The 23,728-nt window shown below is 50.9% G+C and overlaps 2 protein-coding genes across 2 annotated transcripts in view; one reads left to right on the plus strand and one right to left on the minus strand.

Annotated features, from left to right (window-relative positions):
- KIAA0930 (KIAA0930 ortholog) overlaps positions 1–385 on the plus strand; it is a 60,838-nt gene extending 60,453 nt beyond the window's left edge. The window contains exon 10 of the mRNA XM_006888036.1: positions 345–385. Within this exon, the coding sequence (XP_006888098.1) occupies positions 345–385 (41 nt within the window). The remainder of the gene's footprint in view (positions 1–344) is intronic.
- A 10,928-nt stretch (positions 386–11,313) lies between these two features.
- NUP50 (nucleoporin 50kDa) lies at positions 11,314–23,586 on the minus strand. Its single transcript, XM_006888128.1, has 7 exons — positions 23,518–23,586; positions 18,920–19,003; positions 17,118–17,304; positions 15,492–16,115; positions 13,391–13,472; positions 12,206–12,324; positions 11,314–11,516 (listed from the first exon to the last, which is right to left on the minus strand). The coding sequence occupies exons 1-7, from the start codon at positions 23,584–23,586 to the stop codon at positions 11,314–11,316; spliced, it is 1,368 nt and encodes a 455-aa protein (XP_006888190.1).
- Between the last annotated feature and the right edge of the window lie 142 nt (positions 23,587–23,728).

Consider the following 23,728-nt stretch of genomic DNA (forward strand, 5'->3'; position numbering starts at 1 on the left):
TCAATGATGGCTGCTGTCTCAGGTACTCCGTGGGCTCTGACTCCGCATGGGCCAGGGTTGCCATGATCAATGATGGCTGCTGTGTGTAGCACTCTGGTTGTAGCACTCAGTGGACCTGGGCTCTGTGGGTCCAGGCTTCCTTTGTCAGTGGCGGCTGCCGTGTCTGTAGCATGCAGTGGTTGTGGGCTCTGAGTGGGGTCAGAGCTGCTTCCCTCAGTGATGGCTGCTGTGTCTCTAACACTCTCTGGATATTGGTCTCCACATGGGTTTAGGGCCTCTTCCCTCAAAGATGGCGCTCTGTGGGTTGAACTTAGCTGTCTCATCTCTCCCCTCTGCCCACCTAGACATCCTGGAAGTACGGCAGAAGCCCATCCTGATGACCTAGCAGTGTGCAGAGGCCGAGCAGCGCCCGCCAGCCTGCCCGGCCCTGGGAGTGCTGCCAAGTGCCTACCTGTGCCACCGCCCCCGGGGTCTTCTGTGACAGCCCAGCGCTGGAGCCGGGCCAGGGCCGATGCCACCAACACCAGCCCAAACTGAAGTGCCTCTTCCTCCTTCCTGCTGGCTCTACTCCTGCTCATGCCCACCACCCGTCACCCCAGCCCATCTCTGGAGAGCCCTCTGTACCCGACGGTACCCGATGGGGACCGTAAGAGAATTAGAGCGAGCATTCGGTACCAGGGCAGGTCCGTGTGCACGAGTCCTCCGTCCTGTGTCCGCATCCCAGGCGACAGCAGCGGGAGCTCTTTCTCAGAGAGCTGGTTCCTAACACCGTGCCCAGGAAAGCAGCATCCCAGCCGTCCCCGTCCCCCTGGTTCCCCTCAAGGCTACTGGGGGGCTGCCACGGGGAGGGGGCACTGAGGTGGATGGGCTGGGAATACCTCACCCCATGCTCAGTTCCGGAAAGGCCCAGATACCCCCAGAACCACCTTCTGCTTCCAGCCAAAGAACACCGCCCACACTCACGCCTTGGGGTGGAGACCTCGCTTGTCCTCACTGGAGGGGCCGCAGACCTGGACCTGAGGGCGGGGGGAGGGCCTGGCAGCCAGGCAGGAGAGCAGGACCCCTGCCCGGGGAAGGTTCCATGGAGCCCCTCTACAGGGGGCTGGGCAGGCATGGCGAGGGGTCCCATCATCCCCAGGCGGACGCTGTATCTGCTTGGACCCCTCTCAGACCAGCTCATGGCGGCCGGAGAACTGGCCATACAGTCCCTCGCTTTGTGAGGAGGTCCCCACTCCAGCCACATGGCCCATGGCAGTGCCAAGGCGTCCATCCGTGACGGCCCCTGAGCTTTTCTCAACCAGGGCCTTCCGGAGTCAGCTCCTTCCCCAGGGACAGTGGAGATGGGCTCTGGCCGCTCTGTGGACAGTGCCCGGGCAGACAGGCACATGTGAAGGGAACCAAGGGACGTGGCCATGTCCCCTTCAGGCCCGTCCTTGGCCTCATGGTCAGCGCCCATCCCAGGGGACTGGGCTTCCCAGATTTTGTATGCTGTTATTAAAAGCGAGCTGTTGCATTTTCTCGTGCCTCAGTTTGCCCACCTGTAACATGGGGCTGATACCATCTACCTCACTGAGCTGCAGCAGGGCCCATGTGGTACAACTAAGGCCATTCTGCAGAGCTCCGGTCAAGGTTATGCAGTCGGTGCTTGCTCCCCACCTTAGGAACCTCACCTGAGAAGACGGAAGGTGGGCTGGGGCTCGGTGCCCACCTCAGCTGTCCACAGCTCCACTTCCCAAAGCAGTGTCCTCGGACAGCCTGAGGCAGGCCACCCACCCCTCCCCTGAGTCAGAGTAGGCTGTCCCCTCTACCCCCAGGTTTGTGTCCAGGGTGCCTGGGGGGGCCCCTCCTGGTGGGGTGCTCAGGCTGTGGACTGGGACGCTCAGATCTGGAGAGGGGACCGAGGCGGGATCAGGATCCCATGCAGGAATACTGTTCCCTCTGCTGTCCTCAGTGGCCAGGAACCCAGAGGGATGTTCGGGGGGGCTGAGCCGGATTAGGGGGTGCAGCCTCCCCCTAATTGTGAGGTTTGGTTAGGAGAACGTGGGAAGTGCTTTCCAGATCAGAGCGTGGGCGCCTGGTGGTACCATCAGGGTGAGCGCATGGATGCGTGTGGTAGTCTAAGTGCTCCCAGCACTTAGAACTATGAGCCCATTTTACAGAGAAGTGACCTATGAGACTGAACAGGAAGCAATGACGGTGGGTGCCCGCAGGCTCCTGGTGGCAGTCAGCACTGAACCTTCACCTGATAAATGGACAGGTGTTGGTGGAACCACCCTTCCTGTCCCTAGACACTGGAATCCCCTGATACTGGATTTCATGCACACGCAGAGGTGCCCTCACCAGGGGGCAGGCTGTTTCTCTGAGGTCAGTCCTGTGAAGTCATCCCCTGTAAGTCACTAAGGAACGGCAGGAGCGGGCGCTGAGCATGCCGTGTCCTCCAGCCTGTCCTGTGGGCAAACGCCCGACATAGGGACCACCAAAGCTGACGTGTGTCTACTGTGGAGCTGGCGTTAATGCACGGTCCCCGCAAGGGACCTCAGTGTCGCTCTCTAGGACATTGATGAGAAGCAGCTCTCTCTTGAGGTTTTCCTTCTTTGAAACACCCCGATCTTCGACTCTCACAGGTAGGTAGCACGCTGTCCTCACAGCCAGCTCCCATCCTCCTGCATCTGCAGGTCCAGCTCGGACTCAAGCTTCATTCTCGCTCCTGGCTGGGACATGATGGTTCGCTTCAGTGGGCTTCATTGCTCATAGAGTGAAGGTTTGTGATTTTGAAAGAAAGTTATATGAAAGGCAGGGAGCAGAGAAGTAGTCGTGTGAGGACAGGAAGCAGCAAAATGGCCCATTCGGCATGGAGGTGGCCGGGTTTTGGGGGTGTCAAGTCTCTGACAGAAGCTGATTGGTTTGTACATTCAGAGTCCAGGCAGGAAGGAAGCAATGCACTCCCAGGCCAGTGCTTGAAGGAATCCCAGCTAGGATCGAACCAGGGTCTTATCTATGCCCTTTTCATCACAGAAAGACCAGTTAGTAGAAGACGTTTGAGGACAAGTGAAAACACCACATCCCCAGCACCCCCAATTCAGTAACCTCCCAGCTGGAGGGCTTCTTAGGCGCTGGTCCCAGTGTGGACCTTGGTTTAAGAATTCTATCAAGAATTCTTTCAGCTTACCTAGGAAACATCTGCCAACACTTGACAGGTTTCACATGGATATGTGTTCTTGTTGCCCAGTTGAACCAGGATTTCCTTTCCTGTCCATTTTCAAAGCGCACAGTTTGGACATTGCCCTGACTTCCTGTTGGCACTTTTCTACCATCCTTGGATAAGCAAAATTACTTGTCTTTAAATAAATACCTCCCCAGGTTTAAAGCGTGAGCAGTCTGCCAGGGTTGGCGCGGAGGCAGCCGGGTGGCGGCCACCCTGGGCCCTTCCCTGCTAGGGTCATCGTCACCCCCCTCTCCCCACAGACTCCTACAGTCTCGCTCATGATCAATTTTAATCACAGAATTATATGTGACAAAGAGTTGTAAATTGCCTAAATGTAATATTAGTCTATATGAATACTAACAAGAAAAATGTTTTGTAAAATCTTTCCACAGCTGAATTACAACATTGAGCAGAAACCTGGTTTTGATTTTCACCTTTTCCTTTACTTACTGTTCCATTCTGGGTGGGAAAGAAGGTATAGGTGTAAGTTCACAGATCCTAATTACCACCACACTGTAGCTAAAATGCCAGAAAATTTATCCAAAGCAATAACAAGAAAACCACCAGCAGCAAATGGGACACGTGCTGGCAGAGACACGGTTTGAAGCCTCGCTGTGATTGGGTCATGATGACAGCCATGTGATGGAAGCCTCGCTGTGATTGGGTCATGGTGACAGCCATGTGATGGAAGCCTCGCTGTGATTGGGTCATGGTGACAGCCCAGTATAACATGTTGTTAACACATTTAGAACAAAATCGGTGCAGTATTACAGCCTCAGATCTAGTGAGACATGTAAGCTGGGCTTATGGAAAAATGTCTGTTGTTATTGCTAACTATAGGGATTATTTGTATAAGAACATTCCTGACAAAGTGCAGCACAGAAACTTTATAGACCATCGGTTTGGATCACAGCTTCTGGCAGGGTCACTGGTGTGGCGCACACCGTATTTGCAGTTTTAGACTCTTCCCTCAAGTCGTCTGGCTTAGTGGATTAAACTCGGCAGCAGCCCCCCAACTCTGCTGGGAGGATTGTGCCTTCTCTTGTCCTTCAGCCTCTACACCCAAGGTGGGGGCATCTGAGGGTAAAGCAGTCGCCATTTAGACTTGCGCACTCACTTTATGTCAGAGCGGCACCAAGCCTTTTCAGAAAGCCAGCCGGGGATGTACTCGGATAAGCTTAACTACTGATTGGCTTTTATTTTTATTTATTACTATTATTTGTGTGTGTGTGTGTGTGTACTGTCAAATCAGATCTGACTGGTACAGGAGGGGATTGTCCTCCAACAGAGTATCTGGTGGATTCAAACCACGCAGCTCTGGGATTGCAGTGCAGCTTCTTGCCACTAGGCCACCAGAGCTCCCTCCTACTGATTTTTTTTTTTTTTAAACCAAACTGTTGTGATTTGGTGAAAGTTCACAGAGCAAATGGTTTTCCATTCAGCAGTCCGATTCTCTGTGACTTCGGGTACTATCTCCACAACGGACGACCCCTCCTGTCCTGCCTTGGACACATTTGTAAATGTGACTTTACAAACACACACACTTAGCTGCAAGCCCATGATGGTGCTACACAGGGCATTGGTGGTACTCCAGGAGACCGCCTCATGGGCAGCACAGTGTCTGGAACAATCCTTGGCTTGCTCGGTAGCTTTGTTTCATGATCCCATGTTTCTTTTGGAAATTGATTTGCATGTTAGCTATTATATTTTCCTTTCTTGTTTTCCTCTAATCAGTCTGTACCTAGCCATCCCCCTCCCCAGGCATTTCCTGGTTAAGATTTAAAAGTCTGTCAGTATTACAGCAGAGTACTAACTCAGTGATTACATCGTCATTTGCCCCAAAGATTGAACCCATTTTGAGCTCTGACCCCTGGGGTTTTCCAAAATGGAATGTGTTGGAAACCTTCAGCCACCACCCTGGCCCATGACATACAGCGTACAGCTGCTGTCAGTGTTGGGTGCCACCATGCTGTGACTCAGCGATCCTGTGAGCAAATCTGAACCCTGGCCCTATGCCATCCTCACCATTTCTGTCCTGTCCAAGCCCCTAGTTATGTGCCATCGAGTCACCTGTGACTATTCATAGAGATCCTATGTACATCAGCTCTGAACTTTCCCTGTCTCACTGACGCTGACACACAGCCCCCATTACCGTGTCAATCCACCTCATCCAGGGTCCTACTCAAGCACGCTGTCCTTCCAAGCATGATGTCCTCCTCCTCCAAGGACTGGTCCCTCCTGGCCATGTGCCCAAAGTATGAGGCAGAGCTTCAGAACCCTAGCCACCAAGGATAAACTTGGTTTCACCCTCTTCAAGATAGTCCTATTTGTTCTCTTTGTGGTCATGGTATGTTCAATATTCTTCACAGCATAACCCAAAGGGACTGATTCTTGTATGATCCTTAGTCATTGTTCAGCTCTCTGATGAATAGCAAGCGATTGCCAAGACTGTGGTCTAAATCAGGCACACCTTAGTCTCCAGACTGACATCGTTGCTCTTCAGCACTTTTGAGTGACCTCTGACAGCCACCTTCCCCAGAGCAATTCATCTTTGGATTTTGTGACTGCTGGTGCCAAGAGCGCTGATTGTGGAGCTGAGCAAGCTAAAATTAACAACCTCAGTATATTTTTCACCCATCATGGTGCTACCAATTGGCCCAGTGTTGAGAATCTCTGTCTGCTTGATGTTGAGCTTCAATCCATATTGAAGGACGACAGTCCTTGACCCAAGCCCCTTGTTAGCAAGGGTTAAACTGACAAAGGTGTTGGTAGGTCTATGAAGCTGGGTCAGAAATCACGTTTGCAAAAATGAAATCACAGGAGACAGAGTTTGAGCATTGTGGCCAGACTCATCCGTAAAATCCTGAGACTTTTCTAGCTGTTGTTTGGCACCACCTGCCTCCAGCTCAGTGGCCCAGGCCCATTCCATCCTCACAACCATGCTGGGCTTGAGCCCAGTGTTGCGGTCAGTGTGTCTGTCCATCTTGCTGAGGGTTTTTCCGCCGACATGGGAGCTCAGGAGCCCCAAGTCTGAACTCTCCCCCGACTCCTGCGTGCTGCGTGGTCTGGATTCTGGAAGATGGAGTTGGGGGACAGATGGTGTCTGCTGCCTCCTGACAGGACGAGGAACCACATTTGAGGCTGCAGTTCTTTTTTTCTGGCAGATTTCACAGCCTGAAAAAACATTATTGCATACGCATCCCAGACGGAAGCAGGAATCACCTTTTAACATCCGTGGATGGGGGCGCGGTCAGGTCTAAGATGAAGTGTGAAGCTGTAGATCAGGAGAGAGAAGGCAGTCTACAGGGACATAACGTGCTGAGTAATACAGGGGAAACTGACCTTAGATGACCCAGGAGGCAGCCGGACTAGGATTAGAAAGCGCTGAGGCAGCATTCCTCCGTCGGCATCACTGAGCGGACTGCCAGGTGGGAGTGCAAGTTCAACACGGTTAGAAAAGTCTTCCTCGCTGCTCCGGCAAAACCCCGTGCCTCTTATCAGAAGTTGCTCTTGCTCCCCTGTGCATTGCTGTACAGAGGTAACTTGTGGTTGCTGTGAAGCTGAACACTGTGACACTGGTGTGTCAAATGCGATAATGGTTACTCAGGGTGGACAGTGTTTGGTGGAGCTCCCCGATTAAAACAAGCTTGGAAGCAGGAGTGGCATCCACTTCTGAAATGGCTTGCCTCTGGAAAACTCTGTGAATAAGTGCTCAGGTCTTTCGTTCATAAGGTCGCTGTGAGTCGTCTGTGACTCGACAGCACCTAACAACAATTGATATTTGAGGGGACAGTCTACCCCAGAAGCTGAATGCAGTAGCCCCATTTCTAAGGACTGTCCAGTGTCCATTCTTCCTGCCCTAGATAAACTTGTCATGCCCTGTGGAGCCCTGCCTGGTGGCACAGTGCTGCTGAGAGGAAAGCGTTCAAATCCAGCCCCTCTTCAGTGGAAAGGGCAGTTTCCTCCTGTGACGATTTAGGGCCCTGGCAACACCCTGAGCAGCTCTCAGGAGCTGAACGGCTCAGCGGCACCGCGTGGGACTTGGGGTGGGGCTGTTCCCCAGCCAAGGAAGAAGTGCTGAAGACATTTGGGGGTTCATACAGGGCATGGGAAATATAAGAGAACCTCGACACTAAACCAAACCCAAACCAGGCTCCCACACAGCACCCCTGCCCCGCAGTGTATCAGCCTGAGCAGCAGCCCGTCAACTGGAACCCCCGCCTGACCTAGTTCACCCCACGCATGCTGGACGTGTGGGGGCCACAGTGGCCTTTGTACTGGGTGGTTTAAATGACAGGAGGGCAGGGAACATGGAAATGAGGAAGGCACACAGGGCATTGCGTGGTGTGACCCTGTCCAGTTTATTTTAGCAAGCTACTCCTTCCCAGCACGGGATCACCTTGGAATTTGACTTTATTAGGTCAGTTTGTGATGTTCATGGCTTTCCATAAACTTTTATGAATAGATTGTGGAGTAAACGTTTCTGTTCCAAAGAACTGAAGCCAATTCCAGAAGCCAGTGGAGCCCTGCCAGTCAAGGGCCTCAGAGGGCCAATGTCCAGCTTGAACTCAACCGTCTCTCTCTCAACTTTGAAGGTGACTTGCCACCCACTTCCGCAAGGTCCCAAACCAACCCTCCAGCCCACAGCCATCTGATTCACACTGACCTCCATGGCTGTAAATCACTACAGCCTTGGAGAGGCTGGTGGATTTGAACTGCCCACTTTTCAGCTTTGTGACATGTTACATCTCTGGGGCTCCCGTCTGTCCCAAGGTAGAGTGGGATGCGAGCCATGGCTGTTGCAGGCTGGCAGTGGCTGGGATGCACCCCGCTGCTGCTGCCCCTCCTCCTACCCAGCATTCCATGGTATCTCTTAGGCTGCCCCGAAGAGTCACTAGGGATTCATTCAGTTCTCAGAACCAAACCCACTGCTGTCAAGCAGACACCAAACCAGCATCTCTGAGATGAAGCAGACATGCCCGCAGTGTGGGTAGTGGGTTTGAACCGCAGATGCTGGAACCTGAGCCCCAGACGTGCCCAGTGGTCCTCAACACGGTGTGAGCAGGCGCCGGTGTGACCTGTGGAGAGCCAGCTGGCTGAGGACAAGGCTACCCTGGAAATCTGTGGTGTTGGCTTTACAACAGTGTTGAGAAGTATGCACTGCCTGGGACTGAGAGGTGGCCAAGTGCTAGCCGGAGGTTCAGGGTCAGAAGATCAGGGAGGGGCCCAGAGTTTACACCTCCAGCGACTCCCTCCACCAGATCATCTAATGTCCTGCCAGCTGCTGACCTGGCCAGGCCTGTCCCTTCTAGGTCACACCACTAGAGCCCTCCAGCTGGCGCCTCCTCATGGTGACCCTGTGTCAGAGCACGGGATTCTCACGTGGCAATGTGGACAGGACTCCAAAAGGCCCGTACCACGTGATGGACACCTTCATGGCGTTTTCCTGGATCACCTACACAGTAAACCTGGACACTCATGTCAGTCATGGGCTTTCCCTGCCTTTTGGTCTAGAGGTCCTGAGGGAGCTCAGAGCTGGGTCTGTGACAGGTGTACACCCAACACTACCCACACTGCCCGGGGCTGGCCTGTACACACAGAGCCCTCCGTGGGCCTGGCTCCCACCTCCCAGGGGCCCTCTCAGGAAGGACAGTGGCACATGGGGATTCTGTTCACTCTCCATTTATTCACATTTCATGGGTTGTTACACTTCCTCTGGGACAGTCACACTCGTACAGGGATTAGACTGTTTACACTTCAAGTAGCTTTTATTGAAACCATTTCCTCTTTGAAACAAAAGCAGTTTGATGGCTGACCAGTCTGGCCTGGCAGCTGTACCCGCCCTGAAAGTCCCAGGAGAAGGGACTGGCCGGCCTGGGCGTGGGTGTCCTTGTAGCGGCACTGGAAGAACTGATAGGTGGTCATGGCCTTGTCACTTCTGGCTTCACAGGGCGGAGCTGCATCCCTCTGAGACCCCCAATTCTGGAGTCAAATCCGCAAGGGCAAGGTGGAGAGCTGCTGTTTGCAGTTTTGGGTGCATTATGCTGTGTTCTGGCGCTTCTGCAACACTCCAGTAACTGACAAGTGCTACAATGTACAAAAGGAGACCCGAGGTACAGACCACCTGCTCACCTGGCAGAGGTGCGAAGGCACCAGGGCGGGAAGGCGTGTGAGGAGACCAGCTCAGAACAGGAGCCTGTTTTTGGCATGCAGCATGTAAAAAATACGGCTGAGAACGGACATGGCAGAACCATCTTCTAAACAAAGTCGGTCCATCAATGGACTTGCCTCCCATGGGGACCATCGGACAGCTCCGAGAACCGGACACACTCCAACCGTCGATTCTCTAACAGTACAGAGGACTATTTTTTGCTTACTGGGAATGCTCAAAAGGGTAAAATGGACACATGTCAGTTTTGCTTCGCTTTTTAAAGGCCACTTGAGTAACTTGGTGTTTGCTAAGATTCAGCATTAAACATAGACACTTGTTGAGGATGCATTTCACACAGATGGTCAAACTGAACATGGAGGACAGGCCCATGCCACACTAGATTAAGCCACATTTTTAAGCAGAATTTCTACTACTTTGGGTTTTGCTTAAAAAAAAAAAATTTAAATCCTCATGGGTCAGAATTTAATGTGGATTTCTGGGCTCAGTGTATGGCTCTGGGCTGACCTGCCCGAGGGACATAGGACCAAAGGTCACAGGGCACTGTGGACATCACCACGGAGCCTCCAGGCGTAAGCAGACATGACTGGATTTAAGACAAGAATCACATCTGGGTGATGGTACACAGAGCACACTCTCCCCGCAATTCTCACTTAACAGTGACAGTCTTGTAGCAGCAGAAATGTGCTGGGAATGTTAGGAAAGAAGGAAAAAGAAAAAAATTCAAGTCACACACATCCATGAATGCCAAAGTGGAGGCAGGGATGTCCTACAGGCCTGAGCCGGGCAGTCGCGTCTGCGCTGTCCTTGCACACAGGTCCACGGGCGCAACGAGGGGCGGGCTGATGCCACTGCCTGTCCAGGTGAACACGCCCGGGGTGAAGGGGAGGCAGGCCCCATGCTGCTCATGCTAGATCTTTTGTAGAAAATACCCCCGGACATGCTCAGTTCTGACAGAGACCTGTGGGAAGGGCCACCACCTGCCCCTGGGTCACACGGTACGGCCACATCCTCCAGAGACCTCACTACATCAGCTGGCTGCCTCATTTAGGCTAGCACATCTGGTTACCAGTCTGCTTCTGCCACCTCCGTGTCAAGTGCGGCGTTCAACTTTCTTAAATGACCCCAGTGCAGGCGCCTACAAGAGGTGTTCCTGTGTGTGCCCAGTGACCCTGGGGCCCCTGCACACCTCACCTCAGAGGCAGCCCCTTCACAGCGGTCTGGGCGACTATCTGGCCTCTTTGACTCTGACTACTCCTGCTGAAGATTTATACGTCCCATGGTCTAGAAACCATATGCTGGCAACTGTGTGCTTTCAAACCTGACACCTGGCCTGGCCACCCTTGTCAAACCAAACCACAAACTAAACCCCAAGCCGGTGAACCATGGCAGCCCCTAGGTCCCCCATGAGCAGCTCCCAGGCCCGACTCTGCACGGCCACAGGGGTTAAAGGCCCCGCCTGCAAACAGCTCCCCAAGTGAAAAGCTAGCCAGCCGAGAAGAGAAGCACACACAGCTATCCTTTGGCGACCGCACTGCAATCCCAGGAGAGGCTCGAGGAGGGCACTGGCCCAGGTGGCCAACCTCGCTCTGGACACAGAACTGCACAGGGACACTGCCTATGGGGGCAGCAGACACAAAACCCTGGGGCTGTGGAAGCTTCCAGAAATCTGATACCCTGATTGTAGACCATTAAAGAAATCACTTAAGTTAGTTTAACAAAGAGACTTTTAAAATCTTCTAAAAATTTCCATTCAAATGTATGGTACACATGTGAGTCCTTCAGAAGGGAGAATACAGTTTCTTGACACTTAACAGTCAAAGGTTTTATTGGCCGTATTAATTTTCCTCACAAGTTCTCAGAATGTTGAAGTAGAAGAGGAGAGAAACTGCCTACGTCGGGGGCGGGGACAGCAGCGTGGTGCCCAGGAGGGGTGGCCTCAGGCGCCCTTTTTCTCCAGCAGAATCCTGTGCAGCTCGTCGGCGTCCTCGCTGGTCTTGACCCGGATGAGCATGGTGACCGGGGAGGTGGTGTTCTTCTCGTCAACAGGCGGGTTGGGGACACATACTATGAGGACGTTGTTCTTCCCCGTCCGGGTGCACGGCATATTGGGCGCGACCAGAACATTGAGCAGAATGTTACCTACATTTAAACCAAGACACATTAAAACACATCCAGCTCCAGTAACCTCGTGGGAGGGAGTTCACTGCCAGCTCAAAGGCCGCAGTGTGAACCCAGCTACTGCCCTGCGGGACAGAGACGGGCAATCTCCTCTGGTGCATGCCACAGCCTTGGAGATCTGCGGGAGGGTCAGCTACGAGTCGGAGGCACATGACAACTACAGCTCCACAACATGGCCAATGGTCAAGACTGAAGACATTTATACTGAAAATGCTTACTACTGGAAGCCCAGGACTGGCAAAGGGAAGGAAGTTCCAGTTGTCAGTGTGGGGTGTGTGTAAGGAAGCCTCTGGCGGGTTCAGCTCTGGCTCTGCCTCTGCAGCGGACAGTATTGGGGTAGCACCACGTGGGGTGCACGCACGTAGGTGAACGGAGACAGGAGTGAGCGACTGCTTCAAGCACACTGGGTGTGTGTTAAGAAATTGTCTGATTTACCCACTGTCGCTTCTAAGACACGGAAATGAAGCCCATTTTAGAGGTTTCAAGAGACATTTTCTTACCCACTACCCCCCAGTATTCCAAAGGAAGTCCTTAATAAGTAACTAACACAGGACCCAAGTGCCCTGAAGGACGGAGCCTACTGTGTGTTCACATCCCACCACCCAAAACCAGCACTGTGCCTTTCACATGGTCGTGGTCACGTCACCCACCTAGATTGGTGTCTGCCCGCACTAGAAGCTGTGTCTTCTGGTTTGCTGTGGGCTTTAAGTGCAGGGTGCCGACGCCCTTCTCTTTAAATTCATTGTCTTTCTTGTAAAATAGTTTACACCTGTGGAAAGAAAACAACTGGTCTGACCAGGATCTTAGTGACAAGTCAGTTTTCTACCAACCATGCACACCTGGGTAGGGAAAAATCAGGATTCAACAGGGCCAGAGGAAGTCCCTGGAAGAGGCCGCCACGCCTGGTAAAACAGGGTCCCGGAGGAGGGAGGCCTCAGCTATGATGTGTTTTTGAAGAGCTGTGGCTGTGGGGCCGGGCAGGCTAAGGCCTCTTTCTGCAGCACACGTGGAAACCAACTCAGTGGCACTTAATGACAACAGAAGCAGCTTCAAGATCTAGTGTTCACCGCTGCAGAGGAATCACCACAAACCAGGAAGTGGTCTGGTTAGGGTGCAGGATGCCTCACTTTGCCAAACTAGGATTTTAGGAAATGTAAAGAAAAGACTCCTCCCTGCTCAACCTCACCCCCAGAGTTCACTTTTCTCTTGGAAACTCCCCCTCTTTCATTGTTGCATAATTCCCTCCCCCAGTCCACTTACTATGCAGCTCTTATTCTGGACTGTTGTCATGCAAATAATACCTACTCATATATTCCTTTTAAGCAGTTCTTTCCCTCATGTTTGAATGCAGTATACTTTCTAAAACAATCTTTTCTGAAGCAAGCAAAAAAACCTGCCTTCCTGACCTGAGCGCTCCTTCCCCTTTTCCTTATTTCTGAAAGTTTCTTCTGCTTTATAGTAAGTTTTTACTTGGAGGCAGATGGTTCATTTCCCTGCTTACTCCTGATACTCAAACTCAACCTAACAACCTACCACCCAGACAAGCCCAGATCCCAGGGACTGCACAGGGGAGGGGAGCAGGGCTGCCTCCAAGGCTGGAAGTCATAACTGAAGCAGAGGGGCGCCTCACTGTCACGAAGGGCAGGAGGAATTAGCACCAAGTATTCAATCCCAGGGCCTCCAGGGCTCCTCTGGGCGTAAGTGCTAGAGTCAGAGAAGATGTGCTCAGCGCAGGCTCTATGACACTGGCTGGTTTTCCAAGGAGGCCGAGGTTAGTTCATACTCCAGCTCCTCAGAGACCCTGGTGCCCCCAGGGCTGTGCGCAGGGGACTCACTTTTTAGAGTAGAAAGCATCTTCTTCTTTGACCTCGGTAACCACGACTTTGGGCGGCTCGTCACTCTCCTCCTCGTCTCCACCTTCAGAGAAACCACAATGGTGGTGAGACCATGAGGGCAAAAGGTGACCTGCAGAGCTCAGCTGAGGAAGCCCACACGAGCCCTCGCAGAAGCTTCCAGAGCACAATCTGAGTTTGACCTTTTTTGGGGGGTGGGGCTGGGGAAGGGAGGTGGACAGGATAGGATGAAGGTGAGAAGGAACTCCTTCTGGATTTTAATTTTTTTGTAAAAATAAAAATAATTTTTAAAGGCTGCATCCTTCTCAATCTTGTACCACGTCCTGGAATGGAGGTGAGCAGGCCATCTCTGGTCAGAGGACTTGCTGCACAACCCTGACACCTGAGAGGCCATGCAGGCACCTCTTCCTGGCTTATGCTCACGGGCTGGCAGGCAGCAGGTGTGAGCAATGGAAGGACCGAAGAGGAGCCCTGCGGATTGTCACACACGTGCTCACAGTCACCACCCCACTCACAGCTGGAGGATTCAGAGAAAACCATCAAAAGCAGACACTCTGCGGCCCAGGGTGCTGGTGAGGGAAGACAGAGCAGACCCGGGCATACCCTCCTCTCTCCAGGCTGTAATCTTCACAGGGAACCACTGACCTTCTGGTTAGCAGCTGGGTGCTCTACCCACAGCACCACATGGGCCCCTACAGCTCTCTTAAAGAGCACGGTGATACGGTGAACACCTCCATCAGTGAGCACCTGACCTGAGGGAGCCCACTCAGACGCAGCGACCACCATGAACCTCAGCCTCTCCATCTCTACTGTTACGGCATCAATCCATCTCTTTGAGGACCTTCCGCTATCTGAACCTCTACCTTTCCCTAAAACTCACATAGTTACAAAGCTGCCTCCCCCCCGCCCCCCAAGAAAACCCAATTCTGGTCTAAAACAACTCTGTCACCAGTCAGGTGTAAGGGCGGCTCTGCAGGTGAGCCTGAGTGGAGGTTTACTTTGGTGTGCCTATCAGGTTACAGAACCATGACAGACAGGCAGATAGACAGATGTCCCAGAGAAGGCTGTAGTCCTCAAGCATTGTGCTACAGTCTTCCCACGGGAGTGTCAAAGCGCCAGGTCCTGGGCCCAGACTTAATCCAAGAAATTAAATGTGCCCTGATCTCTAGTTGCAGTGGGAGGCTCACCAGAGGGCAGCTGCATCTGGATCAGTCAAACGCAGCCTCCTTTTCCACAAGCTCCAGCACCCGTCGTCTCGGCCACCCTGGAGTCGGCCTTACTAAGGGAGAAAAGGCCTCGGCTCCTGACTGAGGACCACTGACCACACCCAACTCTCTGCTGAGTCACCACGCTGTAAACCTGCCCTGTGGGAGACCGCTCATTTTCCTCCGTTAGTCCGGCTGGTGGATCTTTCGCGTTAGCTGCCATACAACATAGTACAGAGCTCTGGTGGCAAGGAGTTGACACAAGGCAAGTGATTCACTGCCTCTGAGGACCTGCTGGCGAGCAGCTACGGGTCAGTTCCAACTCCATGCCATGCAACAACACACAGTGCGCGCACCACCAGGACCACAGAGGATGCACTGGAGTCGGGTGATGAAGACAACTGGCCTTCCAGCTCCAGGGGACGTGTGATCTTCAGAGGCAACGGTGACAAATGTCCTTTTCAGCAATCAATGTGACCCCCTGTGCGGCTCAGGAGTGGTGGCTGGGGGCCCGACTTTCAGAAAAGCAGGGCAGCAGGCACCAGGACCACGGGCCTCGCAGGCCCAGCACGATGAAGAGAACGCAAATGCGCAAGACCAAGCCAGGATTTTAAGTCACTACATCATACGTCACAGGCAAAGCCACAACCACCAGGATAGAGATTTTTATATTCTTAATTTTCTCAAACACCTTGCAAAACAGATCTCATTTCTGGTTTTCAAACATGAAACCTGAGGCCCCGAGGAGCTACGCTGTGAGCAGCAGTGCCGGAGCCTGGACAGGAAGGAAGCTGTCCCCGTCGAGCCTGCGCCCCCCCAACCCCACCCCGCTGGGCCCGCGTCCCACTACGCACACCGAGGCAGCGGAACCCGCTTACCTTTGCTCTCACTGCTGCCAGGCTCCGTGCGGCTCTCCGGGGGTTTGGTGGTAAATGGTGAAGAGGCCGCTTTGCTGGGGGCAGTGTCTCTGCCCAACAGGCTGGTGTTTCCAGAGGGGAATGAGAACCCGCTCAGGGGCCCTGCGCTCAGTGAGCCCAGGACGGCACTGTCGATTTTCTTGCCGAAGTTGAACGAGGCACCCGTTGCTCCTGAGGGTGGGTCTGGCTTCTGCTCAGCCACCGCCTCGGCTTTGCCGCCATGAAACAGAAACGTTGACTCTTGCTGCGATTTTGTCGAACTGAACAGAGATGGCTGGGCCTCACCCAACATCTTGCCAGTGTCCCTTTCCGAGTTACTGTCCCCGTGCTGCCGCTCGATATTTGCTAAATATTCCTCGTACTCTTTGAAGATAGGAGTCAGATCACAGAGCGCGTTTCTGTTCACGTGCTTGACAATCCAATCTCGGACCGAGCAGTTTAGGGCTGCTAACTGCCTGTGGTAGGCGCTCCTGTAGCAAGTGGCCTTGGCTGCCAAGCAGGGTGGCTGCTGACTGCTGCCGTTGGTGCTGGGAGCGGAAGGCTTGTTCTCGGCCAAGGAGGCAGGACCATTTGCAGTAACGGGACCTAGAGGAAATGCAAGTCGTAAGTACTCACAAGCTGGTACGACCTTGTTAACTGCTCTTATGTGCAGTCAAGCTGGAACCAACTCAAAGCTGACCTTCCAGAGGGTTTTCAGAAGCTGTAGAATGGCACAGGAAGCCGCCCAGCTTTCTCCTGAGCAGCAGCTGCTGGATCCCGATTGCGTGCCTTTTGCGATGGCAGCACACCCTCACCCTACACCCTCACCCTTCCTCCAGAACTTCACATTTCCTGTTTGACTGTTCAGGTACGTGCCCAGCCACCATTCAGGAACAGGACAGCATAGAGATGACCATGCCTGCAGGAGGCCTAACAATTTAACAAGACGGTCTGCTTCCGAGATGATGGCATTTACAAGCAGGACAGCCCGCATCACAAGTGCTGGTCCTGTGAGGCCCACTGCGGACGGCACGCCTTTCTCTGGAGAGGCCTGGGGGCGCACGTCACATCCCACCTTTTTGGTCAGCAGTCAAGCGTGCTGGTCCATTTATACCACACCAGGGACTCCTGACTAAGTACAAAAGTCAATACTTAGGGAACACAAACAATAAAACTTTATCAGAAAAGTGCTCCAGTTACACTAAATAAAAAATTGAACAGTATACTGTTACAAAGTAGCTAAATATATCCTTCTCTGTTCCAAATCTCAAGACACCATGAGTCTCAGGACAGGAGGTGGGCGGCCTCGGAAAGATAAACGATGCAGGAAGGAAGCCTTTACAGGGCAGAGGAGCTGGAGAAGCTGGAGGCTCAGCGGTCAAGGGCATTGCCACGGTCACAGACTGGGGCTTGGTGGGCTGAGCACAGCAGTGGGTCTGTCCTGGCCAAGCCCCTGAGCCCTCGCCAGTCTCCCGCACCCCCTGGGTGTTCAAAGGCCCTGTGCCAGGTGAGTGTAAGAAAGGCATCTACCTGTGCAGACAGGCCTTTCGTAGGGGTCACTCTGGGGGGCGGGGGGAACGACAACACAGGATGGGACAGACAACTCACCAAAAGCAGCCTTGGTCTCCACTGCTGCCTTAGTGCTGGTGAAGGCAGGAGCACTGGTGACACTAGTTCCATTGGACAGTCCTAAAGGCTTCACTCCCACGACATTCCCGAACCCAGAAAACCCACCTCCTCCTCCAGAAGGCGCAACCAGGCCTTTAAAACCTTTAAAAGCTCCGCCACTATCAGGCTGAAAGAGAAATAAAGGGAACATGTTAGCAAGCCACAGGCACGTTTAAAACACAAAAATAAAAGGACAATGTTGTAAAATCCCAGTACCCACTACCTAGCCTCAGGAAAAGAATAAAAATGATGAAAAATGCACTTTAGCACCCCAAAAGGAAAGATTTCTCATTCACTACTCAGAGATTATCTGAATAGGATAATTCAGACCTCAAAGTCTAAGTGTGTGCGCCCCACACACATGTCATTTTTAAAACACTTCCTTGTATTTCAACCCACAAACATCTGACTATCTGACTTGGGATGCGTCCCTAATTGGCTGAGAAATCAGTAGGTGACATCTCAGGATCCTTACACCAGATTTCTTTAGCAAGGTCATTCTGCTGGGCCATCTGTCCTTGCTCCGAGCTCATCCACATCTTTAAGCCAAGCAATTCAGCATTCCTGGTGAAATTTCTATAGAAAGGGCCTTCAGTTTCCTGGATCCAACTGAAACGCCTACAAACAAGTCTTAAGACGCTGTTCTCTTAAGTAGCACTTAAAAGCACCAAGGGGATGACTGGTTTGGGATCTAACGTGCCAAGACTTGCTTCAGGAAGTTTTCCCAACAACTCAGGAGAAAGATGAAGGCTCCCACCCAGGTGGGTCACAGCCACGACTCCCCGGAGGTGACAAATGACAACTGCCCTGCTTACGTGGGCTGGTTGGCGACTCTTAGCGCACAGTCCATCACACACAGATACTCACTGACATCTTCAGCACCTTAGGGGTTTTCCTGACCAGATGCTCAAGACAGTGGCTGAGAACGTCAGACCTTAACATGTGTGGATTTTAATATATGTCATTAATACAAGCTAGGTGCCGAGGTCCTCAATGTCTTTGATTTTTAGTTACCAAACCCCCAGAGACAACAGACCAAGACGCCTGCTGTTGGAGAGCAATGGTGACAGACGAGCTGTGAGGGGCTCTGTTGGGGCCTCAATTCATCCCAGACTGTCAAGCCATGAGCCAGGAACAGTTATTGTGGAAACTGAGCCTCTCAGGCTCTAGAATCATCACAAAAAAGGGCAGACTACTGGTTTTAAGAGTACAGAATGAACCATTTCCCTGTAGGATGCTCAGGCAGCAGGACTGAGTCACAGAGTTCTTCGGGGAGTGGTCAAAGCCTCTCCCCCCACCCCGCTCCCTCACTCCCAGGTGTAGAGAGAAGCTGAGATTATACTCTCCTTTCTCTTACTCCTGCTGACGTACTTCTCTGGCTTTTTATACCCTCAGCCAGATAGACTGACACAATATCTGCAGCAATGGGTTCAAGTGTGTCAGAGAGGGTTAGGATGGATAGAGTTCGGACCTATTGTTCATAGGGTTGCATTCAACTCAATGGCACTTAACAACAATATCAACAACATACTTCTTTCTTCGCTATATATTAGCCAATTTGAATCTGGTATCTTTTCCTCAGCTGAAGTAGACTGTCCACTACAGTGGACACAGTGCAGCCTCCTCCCAGGCCCTCAGCAGGGGGTTTCACAAGCAGGAAGCATCTCTGAAGTCTCTGTGAAACTCACAGGTTCTGGAATAGTTTCCATCTTTGAAATTACAGCAGTAAAGGAAACACTCACCTCAAGTCCAACGTTTCTACGTTTTGCCTTTTTTATGGCTCTATTCTTCAAGACTTCCTCACTGGCCACAGAGAACGTCCCCACCTGCAAGAGTGCAAACATCAAAGAGTAAGACATGGCAAAAGTGAATGAACGCACACCTCCCAGACATATCTAACAGCTGATTCTCACTGTCCATGTGCCATGAATCACACACCGTTGGTGCAATCTACTTACTACTTATCTTGTGAGTTCTGATTTTAAGGAGGCACATTGGAAATGCTCTTGAACACAAACCCAAGCTTCCCAGCTCAGTGCACGTGCACAGAGAAGAATGTGGGCACACATGCCAGAAATGGAAAAGACTAAGATGGAAAAGTGTTAATAACAAGTACTTTGCATTAAATTTTGGACACATTCTGATATTAATAAAATCTAAAATGAAAATTCAGTTTTAACAAGCAAATTCTTCTATTCAGAAGCTGGAGGGTTAGACCTTAGTGATTATAATTGGACTGAAGTCAAGAAAGTAAGCTAGTGCAGTGGGTAAAATGTGCTGTCAAGTGCCTCTTTAAAATGCTAACGAACAGGACGTCAATTTAAAGACTCTGGTGTGCTTGACCTAAGTCATGCTATTTTCCATTGTCTCATCTGCATGTGAAAGTTGGCAATGAATAAAGAGTACCTGGGAATTTTGGTCACGATGAAGACTACTAGACTGCCAAACCACAAACAAATCTGCAATGAGGGTTGTAGAGTGGATTATATTTGGGGGTAGGGGGTGGGGTTTGGGGAGGTGCAGGGGGGATTGTGTACCAATGAGGGAGTTTTTCTTTTGCTTTTCAAGGAGAGGAGCAAAGGGGCGGGGGAGGGGTTTGTGCAGGGAGAAGGGTGCAACAATGAATGAATGGAATCCCAAAATCTCTGTAGATGTTCATGGAAATGAAAAATAAACAACCTAAATTAAAAACAAACAAACAAAAAAACAAATCTGTTTTGTAAAAAGTGCTGCCTTGGAGGCAAGTACAGCAAGACCATCTCACATACCTGGGGCCCTGTCTTCACTATCTAAAGCTGCTGTGCCAGAGATTCTGGACCTAACAAGTGGAAGGCCTTAACAAATAGAAACGTATTCTCTTACAGTTCCGGAGGCTAGGAGTCCAAACGGAGAATTTCAGCTCTGGAGGAAAGTTCTTGTGTTCCTTAAAGATCTGTGTGTCCCAGTGGTAAGGAGCTTCCTGTGCAGGGTTCTGCACTCTACTCCTGGCCATCCTCAGATGGTACTGCCTGTCCCAACCCCAGCTCACCTTCCTTCCTTTCAATCTCTAGTGAGATGGAAGCTATTACAAGGCACCCTTAGGGGGTCCCCTTATATTGGGTGATGGGAGTAATGGTGGTGGTGCATTCCACACTTTATCCCTTTAGGATTGTGCTGTTGTGTACCAGAGTCGGGAACTGACCCACAGCTGACCTCTGGTGGGTTTTCAGAGGCAGTTAATCACATGGGAGGAGACTGCCCCATCCTGCTCCTATGGAGCAACTGGAGGCCTTGAACCACATGCCTTTGGGATTGCAGTGCAGCTTCCTATCACTAGGCCACCAGAGCTCCCTTTCAGAAGGATTAAGGAGAAGGCATTCCATAGCTACATCTGATCATTACATACATGTGTTTGGGGGAGCACAATTCAGTCCATGGCTGGTCAGTCCCTGGAGAAAGACACATCATGCTTGGTAAAACCGAGGGGCCGGTGAGGAAAGGAACCCCTCAATGCAATGGACTGACAGTGACCACAACAATGGGCTTACGCACAGCAGTAAGCCATTTTGTAAGGTGACTACCACAGCAGGTTGTTCTGACATCCAAGTGCTCCAAACAAGTAATTACGACTCAATTTTCAAAAAAACACATTTGAGATAATCTACTACTTACTTCTGGTCATGGTGAATCGGAGCTATCCCTAAGAGCGACAAGCAGGGTCATCCGGGCACACTTGCCCAGGTCAGAACTCTCTTCCACTCCCTTCAGTAGAGACCAACACAGGAGCTCTTTCACTTTTGAAATCTCTTAATGCCAAGTGACCACCATAGTCTAGCTCTTGATAGCACCTAACAACTGATCTTAATGGAACAGTATTGAGACTTAGAAAAACGATCCGCAGCCAAAAAGCACCATGCCTGTGAGAAATGCTAACAGCTCGGGCAACACGTTAACAAATTTCTGGTTTAGTGGGAACCTGCTGTGGCGGTCTAGTCTGTGAAGATGTAAGCTGAAGGCTGCGTCTCTCTGGCAGTTCAAATCCCCAACGGTTCTAATGGAGAAAGGTGAGCAGCCTTTCCCATGTGATTTAGTCTCAGAAACCCAATCAAGGGTCAGCTCTGCGTTGGATCCAACTCAGCAGCAGTAGGTTTCAGGGTGTTGGGTTTTTTTTGTGTGTGTAAGAGGCACCAGTCCATATAAATCTTAAAGGCAAACCTCTTACAAACACGCATAGCTGAACTCCCACAGAATGCTAGGTCAAGGCAAAAGACTGTGTGGCTCAGAAAATGTGTGACATCGTCTAGGTCTGCTTCAGCTTATCCTTAAGGCAGCTCCGACAAGCTGTGCACCTCAGCAGGGCTCCTAGAAAGGAATTCGCTTGTTCCCCACCGCTGTCAAGTCCCTCCTGTAACGATGGCCCCTCCTACATGTCTGTCTGCCTTGTACTGGGGCTGACCTTAGACAGTAACATGCCTGCCTCACAAACAATTAATACCCTTTACCAATTTTCCACCTTTGTGTTATTTGATTTCAATTCCAAATCAACACTACTCTTTAGTCTCTTGCTGCTGCAATCTCAAACACCAGTTTTGTGACATTTGAGAGTCATGACACATTTCATTTTTAGGAGATAAATGAAAAGATACTGTTACAACACTCAAGATGTGTGGTACGTGACACTGAATGTTGCTGCCACAAGTTGAAGCATGCAGTCAGAAGCTGACCTTTTTTTAGGGAAAAAATATAGTACAGGTAGAAATGAGAGATATGAAGCTGTCATGACTATCAATATGTATGTTTTGAAGGTTTTTTCCCCCATAACTGAAATGTTACTTTTTGTATAAAGTGGTGGTCTCTTTTCTTGTCATGTAGGTGTCTTGGCTAAGGTATCCAAGGATGACCCCTTAGTCCAACTCAATGAAGCCCACAGCCTTGATGTATTGATGGAAACACTGGGGGAGTCACACCGAGTCCTTATTTCCACTTCTCTGTGCTGGCCTGAGCACACACAGCAAGAACGGGTTCAAATCCACCAGCTGCTCCCCAAGCAAGATGGGCAGTTTCCTCCCTTATATAGCTTCTGAAAACCCACTGAGGGTCAGCTCCAGCTTGACAGCACATTACAAAAACACACAGGACATAAAGTTGTTCAAGGAAGAGAGTTTGTGTTTTGTCGGAAAATGAAGCCAATCCAAGGAGGTACAGTATTGAAATCGTTTTCCCATGAACCCACCACCACTGAAGGTCTTGTATCCAGTGAGCAGACTTTTAAAACAAGAATAAGGCAGGGCAGTGAACTCAGCCTTGTAAAATCGCAAATCTTGAGTGTGCCAGACCAGGATGGTGCTGGCAGACTACTTTTCCTGTCTGGATAAACTTCAATGAGCAGATTAAAACCGTACACCATCTGCAGTGACTCAGTCCAAACCCTGGATTTAGAACGTGGCAAGTTTACGAAATTCAGGAGGAAGCTACTTCTAGGAAGGGGCAGAAAAGTTAAGGAATCAGTGTTAGCAGAAAAGTTCACCCAAGTATGGGTCATAAGGAATCAGAGGGCTTACTGCTCAGGAAGAAAAAAAAAAAAATTAAAAAAAGGCCTTTTAATTTGTACCATAAAGATGCCATGAGGAACCTCAAGGTGAATCTTAATTTAGCAGCTGTGGAGTTTATCTTTCAGTATGACTTTTCTATTGTTTCACTTTGCCATGTAGATGGAGACTGGCCAGTCACAACAATCTACAAGGGAACTGCTTAGTTTTGCCAAGAAATTGAACAGCTCTGGCCAGAGACAGATCCTCTGGCAACAACAAAGAGAAAGCAAGGCAATGTAAGACGTCCTTCCTGCTCCAGGCAGTTAAACCTACGACCAAACTGGAGACCTGACCTGAGACTAGAGTCGGGGGTCAGGGGTAAAATGGGGAAGTGAATACCAGCAGGATGGAAAACTGGAGGGTGGAAAGCCAACACTGATAGGAATGAGAACAACTTCGGAACACCAAGCTGCGAGGCTTGAAGCTGAGGTGCCTGCGTGCATGTTCTGGGAGCTGTCTTGACTGTATCCTACTATTAATCTGGATTATAACCTGACTTCTCCAATATGGTCTGAGAACGAATGCACTGAATCTTGCACTCAGCAACGGAGTAAGATTGGTGCTGACGATGAGCAGAAAGAGGTGTGGAGCGTGAGGGTCATGTCTGATCTAATGGGAAATGGCTGTGTGATGCTGACGCTGGGGATGTGTATGCTGGGATAGTGCCCGTTGGGAAGTTGGTCAAGATGAGATAGCTGTCCACACGCAGCCTTGCTCTTGTGAAGCTGTAAAGGCAGCATAAGATCATTTTTTTTGAAACTACTTTTTACCTCTTCTGCTTCATCTTCTTGATCCCAATTCCTGTCTGTCAACTCCTTCTCGGCAATTCTTTTGGCCATTTTTCCAACCCTAAATTACAGAAAACAGAAGCAAACAATTTATTTTATGTTCACCATGACATGAAAGGAGAAAAAAAAAATCCCCAATTCCAGTGGAAAGTGCTTAAAAACCTCATACAAGGGACACATGGTTTCTGGCATC

Source organism: Elephantulus edwardii, unplaced genomic scaffold (genome assembly GCF_000299155.1).
Source record: "Elephantulus edwardii isolate Elephantulus edwardi_28Jun2011 unplaced genomic scaffold, EleEdw1.0 scaffold00064, whole genome shotgun sequence".
NCBI lineage: Eukaryota > Metazoa > Chordata > Mammalia > Macroscelidea > Macroscelididae > Elephantulus > Elephantulus edwardii.

Excerpts from the sequence above, each read along its gene's own strand:
- NUP50 (XM_006888128.1), bottom strand. The coding sequence starts at position 23,586 with ATGGCCAAAAGAATTGCCGAGAAGGAGTTGACAGACAGGAATTGGGAT. Across the intron at positions 19,004-23,517 it reads AAGAAGATGAAGCAGAAGAG|GTGGGGACGTTCTCTGTGGC; the intron begins GTAAAAAGTAGT and ends GCACTCTTGCAG. Across the intron at positions 17,305-18,919 it reads GTAGAAACGTTGGACTTGAG|CCTGATAGTGGCGGAGCTTT; the intron begins GTGAGTGTTTCC and ends TTTCTCTTTCAG.